General features: G+C 45.0%; 1 protein-coding gene across 1 annotated transcript in view; it reads left to right on the top strand.

Annotated features, from left to right (window-relative positions):
* Nucleotides 1-12,521, top strand: part of LOC145358107 (hemicentin-1-like) — a 359,590-nt gene that overhangs the window by 274,127 nt on the left and 72,942 nt on the right. The window contains exons 65-70 of the mRNA XM_080211781.1: nt 1,364-1,639; nt 5,028-5,209; nt 6,404-6,485; nt 8,371-8,507; nt 10,581-10,722; nt 10,973-11,117. Of these exons, the coding sequence (XP_080067907.1) occupies nt 1,364-1,639; nt 5,028-5,209; nt 6,404-6,485; nt 8,371-8,507; nt 10,581-10,722; nt 10,973-11,117 (964 nt within the window). The remainder of the gene's footprint in view (nt 1-1,363; nt 1,640-5,027; nt 5,210-6,403; nt 6,486-8,370; nt 8,508-10,580; nt 10,723-10,972; nt 11,118-12,521) is intronic.

Below are 12,521 nucleotides of genomic sequence, written 5' to 3'. Positions count from 1 at the left end.
AGGGGCATGAACAGAGTGGAAAGTGAGAAGTTTTTTCCCAGGGTGGAAGAGTCAATTACTAGGGGGCATACGTTTAAGGTGCGAGGGGCAAGGTTTAAAGGAGACGTACGAGGCTGGTGTTTTACACAGAGGATGGTCGCTGCCGGGGGAGGTAGTGGAAACAGATACAATAGTGACTTTTAAGGGGCATCTTGACAAATACATGAACAGGGTGGGAATAGAGGCATATGGTGCCTGGGAGGATAGGGGGTTTTAATTCACACAGGCAGCATGGTCGGTGCAGGCTTGGAGGGCCAAAGGGACTGTTCCTGTGCTGTAATTTTTCTTCATTCTTAACATCAACTCCCACAGTAATCAGATCAAATCAAGTGATGTTAATTGAGGGATAAATATTGGCCAGGACGTCCCAGCTCCTCTTCAAGTGGTGTAAGGGGCTTTTTATATTTGCCTCAGAAGCTTGGAGAGGTGACAATACTCTTCAAAGAGTTCCTGGACTCTCCCCTCCCTATTTATCAGAGCTGTCCTGGGGCCTGTGCCAGGTGATGTCTAGTGCCCAGGATCTTCTAGCTCCTGCTCTTCAGGAAGCTCAAGGACATTCCTCCCTCTTAATTTATTTCTTAGTATCACAAGTAAGCTTATATTAATACTGCAATGAAGTTGCTGTGAAACTCCCCTAGTTGCCACACTCTGGCATCTGTTCGGGTACACTGAGGAAGAATTTAGCATGGCCAATGCACCTAACCAGCACGTCTTTCAGACTGTGGGAGGAAACCGGAGCACCTGGAGGAAACCCACGTAGATACTGGGAGAACATGCAAACTCCACACAGACAGTGACCCAAACCGGGAACGGAACCCAGGTCCCTGGTGTTGTGAGGCAGCAGTGCCAACCACTGTGCCACCATGCTGCCCCAGGTACAGTGCCTATTCCTGCCACAGGCCTAGAGAAATAAATTGACCCAATGATGGTCCAATTCAGGAAACAATTTTGCTCTGATATGTTTTAGTGATGTTGCTGTTATCAAGAACGTTGAGAGGAAGTTGACAAGGTTGAGAGGAGCTTTGACCAAGGGGTGAAGTCTGGACAGAGAAGATAGGAAGCTGTTTTGAAGTAGTGACTGGTTAGGATTGGGAGAGTGCTGCCTGCGATGTGGCGGAGGCTGGATCAGTTGAAGCATTCAACAGGGAATTGGATTGTTACCTGAAAAGGAAGAATGTGCTGAGCTACAGGGAGAGGTTGGAGTGGCACCTGGTGAATTGTTCATCCGGAGGAATGGCACACACATTATGAGCTGAATGGCCTCAATTTTTTGCAGTTCTGTGACTCTTCGATTCCCCGTCTCTCTCCCACCATCCTCATCCAGATCCTCCAAGGTTTGAGAATCCCAGAGACACTGAGGAAGTGATGGTGGTGAGAGGAGCTTCAGTATCCTTCACGTGCGATGTCGGTGGTCTCCCACCCCCTACGTTCTCCTGGTTGAAGGATGGTGAGCTGCTGGTGCCCAATGACCTGATGCCTGAGAGCAGTGGGATGAGACTACAGCTGCCGTCTGTCAGTATTGCTGATGCTGGATGGTATTCCTGCCTCGCTGCGAATGAGGCAGGCAAGGCTTCAAGACACTTCAACCTGATAGTCATGGGTGAGTGACGGACGCACTGTGAATGGGCGCACTCTTAAAGGGAAACTCTGATGATCTGAGCTGTCAAACAGTTCAAAGGTTATACACACCCCTTTCCTCATTGGATTGACATGCACTCTTTGTCTATTCAAACTTATTTCCTCTCTCCACCCATGGTTTTAATTTCCCCTGGTTAACCAGTAACTCGGTGAGAATGAGATAGTCAACAACAGTCTCCTAGGTTTCTGGTAACTAGTAGAGTTGACCAAGGAGAACCAGTGGATGTGGTTTATTTAGACTTTCAGAAGGGTTTCGACAAGGTCTCACGTAACAGACTACTATCTAAAGTTAAAGCACATGAGATTGCAGGTAATGTCTTGAGGTGGATAGAAACCTGGTTAGCAGATAGGGAACAAAGTTTTGGCATAAATGGGTCTTTTTCTGATTGGCAAAGAGTAAATAATTGTGTTCTGCGGGGATCTGTGCTAGGACCCCAACTGTTCACATTATGTATTAATAATTTGGAAGAGGGAGCTAAATGTATTATCCCCAAATTTGCAGATGATATGAAGTTGAGTGGGAGTGTGAGCTGTGAGGAGGATGCAGAGATGCTACAGTATGATTTGACAGGCTGAGTGTGTGGGCATCTGCATGGCAGATGCAGAAGAAATATGAATGCAAAGGGCCATTGACCATGAGTGGGAATTTTCCAGTCCTGGGACAAGTTCAGCCGGAAAATCCCATCCTAGATGTCATGTTACCTACATTACAAGAGGGACTACACTTTAAAACTACTTCATTAGCTGTAAAGTGCTTTGAGACGTCCTAAGACCATAAGATATTGGAGCAGAATTAGGCCATTCAGCCCATTGAATCTGCTCTGCCATTCAGTCATTCTCATCCCCATTCTCCTGCCTTCTCCCCGTAATCTTTGATCCTCTTATTGATCAAGAACCTATCTATCTCTGACTTAAAGACATTCAATGACCTGGCCCCCACTGCCCTCTGTGGCAAAGAGTTCCACAGATTCACCATCTCTGGATGAAGAAATTCTTCCTTACCTCATTTGTGAAAGGTGCTGTGATTGTGAAAGGTGCAATGTCAATGCAAGTCTTTTTTTCTCCAGTTTTAAGCCACAAATACAAAATAATCTCTCAGGCTATCTCAAACCACCAGTTTTAAATGACCCAATGATACAACATGGGTAACTTCACGGTGGGTGGGCTGAGGGAAATGTGCTGAGGCACAACATTGATGGTGATATGTTACGTTCACTCGGGGAGCTCAGGTTGCTGTGGCAACATGCACTTTGACAAGCGTGTTGTAGTCTGAGCAATGGATAATGATGGCAGAGGTTCCAGCTTTCTTTCCATCACATGGCTGACCAGGAATCTCTCCCGCTCTCACTGTCTGCAAGTGGCGCGTGTTAGGAGGATTTGCAGGTCAATCTACAGATTGATACCCAACACAGCTTCCTTGGCCATCAAGACCTGGGGTGGGACTCAAACTCTGAGCTTCTGGCTCAGAGGCAGGGACGCCACAGAGGGTTACAGTTTCAGGATACAGAGGAGGCCATTTAGGACTAAGACAAAAAGAAATCTCTTCACTCAGAGTCATAGAGGTTTACAGCTTGGAAATAGGCCCTTCGGCCCAACTTGTCCACGCCGCCCCTTTTTTATAACCACTAAGCTGGTCCCAATTGCGCATGTAGCCCATATCCCTCTATACCCATCTTATCCATGTAACTGCCTAAATGCTTTTTAAAAGACAAAATTGTACCCACCTCTACAACTGCCTCTGGCAGCTTGTTCCAGACACTCACCACCCTCTGTGTGCCCCTCTGGACCCTTTTGTATCTCTCCCCTCTCACCTTAAACCTTTGTCCTCTAGTTTTAGACTTCACTCTCTTTGGGAAAACATGTTGACTATCTGCCTCATCTATGCACCTCATTACTTTATAGACCTTTATAAAATCACCCCTCAGCCTCCTACACTCCATACAAAAGAGTCCCAGTCTATCCAGCCTCTCCTTGTAACTCAAACCATCAAGTCCCGGTACCATCCCGGTAAATCTTTTCTGTACTTTTTTTAGTTTACTGATATCCTGTATACAATAGGGTGACCAGAACTGTACAGAGGGTGGTGAACCTGTGGAATTCTCTAGCACAGAAGACACTGGAGGCCAAATCACTGAATATATTTAAGAAGGAAATGGATGTCTAAACTCTGAAGGCAGTAAGGGATATGCGGAGAGAGCAGGAATATGGTGTTGAAATAGAGGATCACATTGAATGGCAGAACAGGTTTTATGAGCCAAATGGCCACTCCTGTTCCTATTTTGTGTTTCTATGTTTACCCATTGTACCACAAGACTTCAGATATGACAGTATAGGAGACTTATCTCTGCTTGTAACATCGTTCAAATTATTGTGCTTCCTTTTTTTTTTATAGCAACTGTGCTCCAGCAGTGATTTCCAAGACCACAATGCACCCTTCAAAGCATAGAAACACTGGGGGCTGTATTTTCTGTTTGCTGGGCCCTGAACTCTGGAATTCCCTCTCTAAACCTCTCTACCTCTCGCTCATCCTTTAAGACTCCTTAAAACTTGAATATTGCTGAAAATAGACGTTTTGTCAAACTATTTTGTCTTGTATTCATCAGTTGCCTGGGCCCTGAACTCTGGAATTCCCTCGCTAAACCTTTCTACCTCTCGCTCATCCTTTAAGACTCCTTAAAACTCGAATATTGCTGAAAATAGACATTTCGTCAAAATATTTTGCCTTGTACACATCAGGACGATCACATGAACACCAATGTCAGGGCAAACAAATTCATACTGTCTGAGAAGAGAATGCTGACCGTGAACACATTGCACCCATTTCAGTGAAACACAGTAAGTGATAGCCATGGGCTGATTCATTCCTCAGGACAAAGCTTTGCTAGTATGAGTCAGGCTGCCAAGCTCAAATTTTCAAACAATTGTTTTGGAAGTTAACTAACAGTCACCATCAACTGGTGCATTTTTCACAGCAACACCTCTACCAATCAGAATTCGCTCTTGTCAGTCAACCAGCAGTCTTCTCATGCATAATAAAGTTGTTGTTTCCCCGACTTTATTATTCTTGTGATTGTCTTGATGAGTGCAAGATGAAAAGCTTCGACAGAATGTCTTTTTTCAGCAATGCTCAAATTCTGCACTACCAGATGATTATCTGAACTCCTTAAAATCCACCTTTATCTATATATGTGTTTGATGGTATTCTTGTGAAGACGTTTTATTTCATTAAGCACTATTTATAATGGCAGTTGTTGTTGTTATGTGTGATGATTGGAGGATGGGAACATTGTGAAACTGGGAACTCGCACAATGTCGTGTTTTCCGCTCTCAGTAAAAATCTCACCCTGTAGAACCACCGCAGATTTCTGACTCTGAGATGCCGCAGGAAGTGTCCGTCCTGCTGAGTAGTCCCCTGGAGCTGGTGTGCGCAGCAGTGGGAGTCCCTCTCCCTGAAATAAGCTGGGTGAAGGACGGAGTGCCTCTGGGCTCGGTGCTGAGTGATGGAGAGGTGCTCAGGATAGAGAGCGTGCAGGTAGGCGATTCTTCAGCTTATCGGCTGTTTTATTGGTTGGAGTAACTCTTTTCACCCATTTTGGCAGCGATGTATAAAGGGATATTGACCACTTGACCAGCTTTGCAAATGGAGGTGTGACAGAGCTGAATTGGCATTTGGATTCTCTCATTGTTCCAGCTTCATTAACTGCTCAAAAAATGCACCTTAATTTTAACCTGGATAGGACAAAAAACATGGGGGGATGGACGGCATCACTGTGGCTATGGAACTTCTTCAGGAAGTTGAGTTTGTATAGTTTAAAGTTTATTTGTTAGTGTCACAAATAGGCTCATATTAACACTGCAGTGAACTTACTGTGAAAATCCCCTAGTTGCCACACTCCGGTGCCTGTTCAGGTACACTGAGGGAGAGTTTAGCAAGGCCAGTGCACCTAACCAGCATGTCTTTTGGACTGGAGGAAACTGGAGCACCTGGAGAAAACGCACACAGAGGCGGAGAGAATGTACAAATGCCACATAGATAGTCAGCCAAGCCGGGAACCCAGGTCACTGGCACTGTGAGGCAGCAATGTTAACCACTGTGCCACCGTGCTGTCCCGATCCTGTCATCCACTGACTTACCCTGGGATCAGCGATGGTTCTGGGCATACAACACTGAAATCAGGATTCTGCAGCATACACTGCTATAGGCAGGTGGAGGGGATTGATATATCCTCTGTTCCCCATCCTACAGACATGTGTGTCCCATAGGGAGAGGGGGAAAACTGGGCAGTGGACCACAATGGACCATTGGCTTTGAAAATCTGTATTCTCCAGTCTAATGAAGAACAAGAGTTACTCATCTGCTTATTCTGCTGGTTGGAGAAGGGACAGGAAATCTAAATTTAAAGTGTGTCTAAAGCTTCTAACAATGTTCCTTTTTGCTATAGATTTAAATGGTTGTATGATTGCTTTAAGAGCCAGTCACATGATTTGATGGTGAAGTCATTAGGATGTTTCATAGACTCCTGTCTGCTTTCATTTTCTACTCTGTACGGGCAACAGTTTCCTCAATAAATCTGTTGTTGTTAGTTTGAAACTAAACCTGCAAATCTTTTTCTTTTTGTGTACATCCCACAACCCCTAACCCAGTTGGGACATTAGACATTTTACTATAGGGTCCATGTTAATGGTAAATTACTGGACATAATGTTTACACTGTGGTTTCTCACAGGTGGAAGATGCAGGACTCTATACCTGCCTGGCAACAAATCCGGCTGGTGAGGATCAGCTGCAGTTTTTAGTAACGATAAACGGTATGGTTATATCATTTAAATTTTCTTTTTTCATGTTTTTCTCCTTGTCCTGTCCCCTATCCTCAGTTTCATTTTAGTCTTGCAGATAGATGTTCAATCTACTTCCATGTGGCAAAGTATCTGCTTTCCTTGTAACTTAAATTCCTGATGCTCTGAACCACGCCTACACTTTACAGCGTGAATGGTAATGACATAACCAAGCATTGCGATTGTAATGACTTTAATGAGGCAATTGTGGTGGACCGGTTAGAGTATGAACTCCCTGATTAAGGGCCAAATTGATGGGAAGGTCAATCAGGGAGCCTCTTGCTTCATATTTAACCAGGAGTGTCAGTTCCTCTGGCACTCCTAGTGTAGCCTACTGATTGAAAGCATTCTGTACGCTGTTGTCAGATTCGTAAATAAAAGGAATTTGGTGAACAGACTTCTGCCCCCGAGGACTTATTACAGCTGCTGCCATTGAATGGATATCACTTAGAATCTTCCACAACAGTATACATGAAATCCTGGGGCTCGGTATCAGAGGAATGGTCTGTAAATCAGTGCCAGAAACTATGCAGTAAGCAGAGGCCATTTGTCCTTTGATATCTGGTCCATCTTAAATCTACCCTGTCCTGGTTTTTGTGTTCATCCTGACATCTTCACAGCCATTCAATTTCATGGAGTACAAAGAACAACAAAGAGCAATGCAGCACAGGAACAAGCCCTTTGGCCCACCAAGTCCACGCTAACACATGACTCCTTTCTTCACTAAAAAACTTTTGTCTCTCGGCGGTCCATATCCCTCTATTCCATGTCTAATAGAGGTGATAGAGATTTACAGCATGGAAACAGGCCCTTCAGCCCAACTTGTTCATGCCGCCTCTTTTTTTTAACCACTAAGCTAGTCCCAATTGCCTGCATTTGGCCCATATCCTTCTATACCCATCTTAACCATATAACGCTTTTAAAAGACAAAATCGTACCCGCCTCTGCTACTGCCTCTGGCAGCCTGTTCTAGACACTCAGCACCCTCTGTGTGAAAATCATGTATCTGTCAAGAAGCTTCTTAAACGTTGCTGTTGTTTCTGATTCCACCATCTCCTCTGGCAGTGCATTCAGGCACTTACCACCCTCTGTGTAAAGAACTTGCCTCTCACATCTTCTTTTGACTTTCTCCTTTTTACCTTAAACTCGTGTGCCCTAGTATTTGACGTTTCTACCCTGGGAAAAAGACTCCAACTATCCATTCTATCTATGCCTTTCATAATTTTGTAACCTTCTATGAGGTTGCCTGTCAGCCCCTAACATTCAAATGAAAATAAACCAAGTTTGTCCAATCTCTCCTCATAGCAAAAACCCTCCAAACCAGGCAACATCCTGGTAAACATTTTCTGTACCCTCTCCAAAGCCTCCGCATCCTTCTGGTCGTGTGGTGACCGGAAGTGTATGCAATATTAGGCCAAATGTGGCCTAACTAAAGTTCTGTAGACTACTTTTTAAAAATTTATTTAGTGCCACAAGCAGACTTACATTAACACTGCAATGATGGTACTGTGAAAGTTCCCTAGTCGCCACACTCTGGCACCTGTTTGGATACACTCAAGGAGAATTTAGCATGTCCAATGCCTTTCGGACTGTGGAAGGAAACCAGGACACTAGGAGGAAACCCACGCAGACAAGGGGAGAACGTGCAAACTGCACAGACAGTGACCCAAGCTGTGAATGGAATCTGGGTCCCTGGAGCTGTGAGGTAGCATCACCGTGCCATCCTCTATCACTATCTCCCTGTGTATCCGTATCCCCGATTTGATGCTTGCCTTTCTGTTTCGGTTTGATCCATTTCCAATTTGATATTTGACCAGGTGCACCATGTTTCAGTTGTGTTTCTCTCTGCTTCATCCAGTCCCTCCACACAGCGTGGGCTCCAGTGATGTTGAGGTAGTTACTCTGCTGGCCAATGAGCAGCTGAGCCTGGAATGCAAAACCGAGGCTGATCCACCTCCCATTGTCCAGTGGTTCAAGAACGATGTCCCATTACAAGTAAGTGTTTTTGGACAGTCAACTTTAATAGGTGTACATGGCCTTCACTTTCTTTCCAATCAGGTAGTCCACGTGCTAGTATGGTTACACAGTGGGTTAGCACTGCTGTTTCATAGCGCCAAGGACCTGAATTCACTTCCGGCCTTGGGTCACTGTGTGTGTGGAGTCTGCACCCCCGTATCTGCGTGGGTTCCCTCCGGGTGCTCCGGTTTCCTCCCATAGTCCAACAGCCATGGGAGATGTATGGGATTACGGGAATAGGACAGGGGAGAAAGCCCAGATAAGTTACTCTGTCAAGAGCTGTTGCAGTCTCAATGGGCCGAATGGCCTCTTCTACGTTGTAGGGATTCTATGATAGTATATATTCTGCATTGTCAGCTTTTGGAAATGATAATATTTAAGAATTGTGTCACAGTTACAACCTGAGTAACACTCCCATCATTCAAGCTCAACAGTTCACCTCTTAAGCTGATAGCTCAAAGCAATATTTCTGACTGTACCAGGTTATAGCAATCATGGTCTATCTGAGATAAACAATTTAAGATTCAATTTGATCTTTGAGTTTGTAGTCAAGGGCAATTTCTGAAATCACTAGATGGGACATTGGCACAATTCCAAATTTCCATGTGATGTGTAGCAGGAAGCAAGAAAATTAAATAGAATAAGATAGGAATGGGTCAAGTGTTTGTAGAATCATAGATTCATAGAATATCTACAGTGCAGAAGAAGCCATTTGTCCCATCAAGTCTGCACTGACTCTCTGACTCAGAATCTTACTCAGGCCCTCTCCTCTACCTATCCCTGTAAAATCCACACATCTACCATGGCTAATCCATCTAACCTACACTTCTTGGGACACGATCACACTAGCTTCATTGCAGTGTTAATGTAATCCTACTTGTGACACTAATAAATAAACTAAACTAAGGGGCAATTTAGCATGGCCAAGCCACCTAACTTGCACATCTTGGAACTGTGGGAGGAACTGGAGCACCCAGAGGAAACCCATGCACACGTGGGGAGAACATAGTGGGAGGCGATGGTCTAGTGGTATTATTGCTAGACTGTTAATCCAGAAGCTCAGCTAATGTTCTGAGGACCCAGGTTCAAATCCTGCCACAGCAGATGGTGGAATTTGAATTCAATAAAAAAAAGTCTTGCATTAAGAATCTACTGATGACCATGAAGCCATTGTCAATTGTCGGAAAAACCCATCTGGTTCATTAATGTCCTTTAGGGAAGGGAATCTGCTGGCCTACGTGTGACTGCAGAGCCACAGCAATGTGGTTGACTCTCAACTGCTCTCGGGCTACTAAGGATGGGCCCATGTCCCACAAATGAATAATAAAAAACGTGCAAGCTCCATACAGAGAGTGACCCAAGGCCAGAATTGAGCTCTGGCCTCTGGTGCTGTGAGGCAGCAGTGCTAACCAATGTGCCACCGTGCTGCTTTTGCTGAGGGGGTTTTGTTCATGGAAAAACTAAGGAGATTTACAGGATCATAGGACACTTTTCTGACTTGAAAAGATCAAAAAGTAAGCCGAGATTATTCATCAAGTGTTCAAAGACAATGTAGCATGGTGGCACAGTCGGGTGGTACAGTGGCACAATCGGACGGCACAGGGGCACAGTGGTTAGCACTGCTGCCTCACAGCATCAAGGACCCTGGTTCGATTCCTAGCTTGTGTGGAGTTTTTGCACGTTCTTCCCATGTCTGCATGGGTTTCCTCCAGGTGCTCCGGTTTCCTCCCACAGTCCAAAGATGTGCGGGTTAGGTGGATTTGCCATGCTAAATTAACCCTTAGTGTCAGGGAGACCAGCTCGGGTAAATGCATGGGGTTACGGGGAAAGGGCCTGGGTGGGATTGTGGTTAGTGCAGATTCGATGGGCCAAATAATCTTCATAGAATCTATGATTCTATATTGTGATGTGTGCAGGAGGTGTTTGGGAACGGTATGAGATAGGTTTGGGTAGTGCACTGTATGTACCCCTTGCTACTTGGAGATCAGGGTTTTGTGACTGTGGTTACATTTACTTTTTGTGATCCAAATTCTTCTGTCTTGTTTTTTCTAGGCTAATTCTCACATCCAGAATGTGCCAGACAGTCAGTTCCTGGCGATCAGTAATGTTGTAGCCTCAGATGCTGGTCAGTATAGGTGCCTTGCCAGCAACATTGCAGGACAGATGACCCGGGTCTTTAACGTTATTGTCCATGGTGAGTGCAGAGTCGCACAATCCTCTGTTCCCTCTTCACTGGGGCAGTGTAAACGGCTGAGGAGATTAATAAAACCCACTCACAATGCTGCAGGCTTTTGATAAATTAATTCAGGGGAAGATATGTTCACTGGTCAGTGGGTTGGTAATAACGGAGTGTAAATTTACATTGGTCTGTTATTCTACATGTTAAATCCAGGATTTTTTTCCCCTGGACTGATTGACCTGGTGTTTTATTACCTGTATTCCAGTTACTCCGACCATCACAGCCAGCTCCCCATTACTCTCAGTCTTCACCAACCAGGCTGCTCTATTAGAATGTGAGACCCAGGGCATCCCAAAGCCAACCATCACTTGGAGGAAGGATGGCCGTTTGCTGCCCACAGACAGCTCCAGGTACAGGCAAATCATAGAAGGCTTCTAATTGATTTATTTGTTCACAGGATGTGGGGGTTGCTGGATAGACCAGCACCTATTCCAGTTCCAATTCTCATCCCACACTTAGTGGTTGCACAGCTAGTAATTCCTGGAACAGGTTACCAGTCTATCGCCAGGGGCTTATAGCTTGAGGGGCATCACTCTGCATCAGGAGTGACTGACCAAGAGTGTTTCCCACTCTTATCACCAGCCATTGCAATGAGAGGCTGGATAGACTGGGGCTCTTTTTCCTGGAGCATAGGAGATTTAGGGGTGATCTCATAGAGGTCTATAAAATAATGAGGGGCACAGATCCGCTAAATAGTCAATATACTTTCCTAATGGTAGGGGAGTTTAAAACTAGAGGGCATAGGTTTAAAGTGAGAGGGGAGAGATACAAAAGGGTCCAGAGGGGCAATTTTTTCATACAGAGGGTGGTGAGTGTCTGGAACAAGCTGCAGAGGTAGTAGTAGAGGTGGGTACAATTTGTTTTTTAAAAAGCAATTAGACAATTACATAGGTAAGATGGGTATAGAGGGATATAGGCCAAATATGGGCAATTGAGACTAGCTTAGTGGTTAAAAAAAGGGCAGTATGAACAAGTTGGGCCAAAGGGTCTGTTCCCAGCTGTAAACCTCTATGACTCATTGGCACATTTGGAAGGATTTTGCACGTTGACACTCAACCTGTTTGGCTGCATTATGAAAGCATCTTCCTTGGACATCAAGTCCTGGGGTGGGACTCAAACCCAGAGCTTCTGGCTCAGAGGCAGGAATGCAAACCCACTGTGCCACAAGACCTCCCCAGCATTTATTATCCATTCCTATTTGCCCTTGAGAAGGTGGTGGTGAGCTGCTTTCTTGAACCGCTGCAATCCCTCCGGTGTAGGTATACCCACAGTGCTGTTAGGGAGGGAGTTCCAGAATTTTGACCCAGCGATTGCGAAAGAACAGCAATTATCATTCCAAATCAGAATGGTGTGTGTCTTGGAGAGGAACTTACAGATGGTGCATCACTATAAACGGGAGGTGGAGGGAGTGGATGTTTGTAGATGTGCCAATCAAGGGGGCTGTTTTGCCCTGGATGGTGTGGAGCTTCTTGAGTATTGTTGGAGCTGCACCCATCCAGGCAAGTGAAGAGTATTCCATCACACTCCTGACTTGAGCCTTGTAAGAACATAAGAACATAAGATTGTAGATTGCTCAGTAAGTGTGGGCAAAGGAACATAAACCGCTCTTCTTCAGAGCTGCACCTTTTTATAACCATAGTCACCCTTACCTTAATGTGAGATTATTCAGTTCTTTAATTCTCAGGATCCTGGCTCCATCTCTATTTGTTGCTGGTCCATTTACTTGTGATCTCGAGTCAAATCCTTTTTGTCAA

Source organism: Carcharhinus amblyrhynchos, chromosome 25 (genome assembly GCF_965287045.1).
Source record: "Carcharhinus amblyrhynchos chromosome 25, sCarAmb.v2.hapA, whole genome shotgun sequence".
Lineage (NCBI taxonomy): Eukaryota > Metazoa > Chordata > Chondrichthyes > Carcharhiniformes > Carcharhinidae > Carcharhinus > Carcharhinus amblyrhynchos.
Note: the sequence above shows the minus strand (reverse complement) of the source record. Positions and strands in the feature narration are given on the sequence as shown.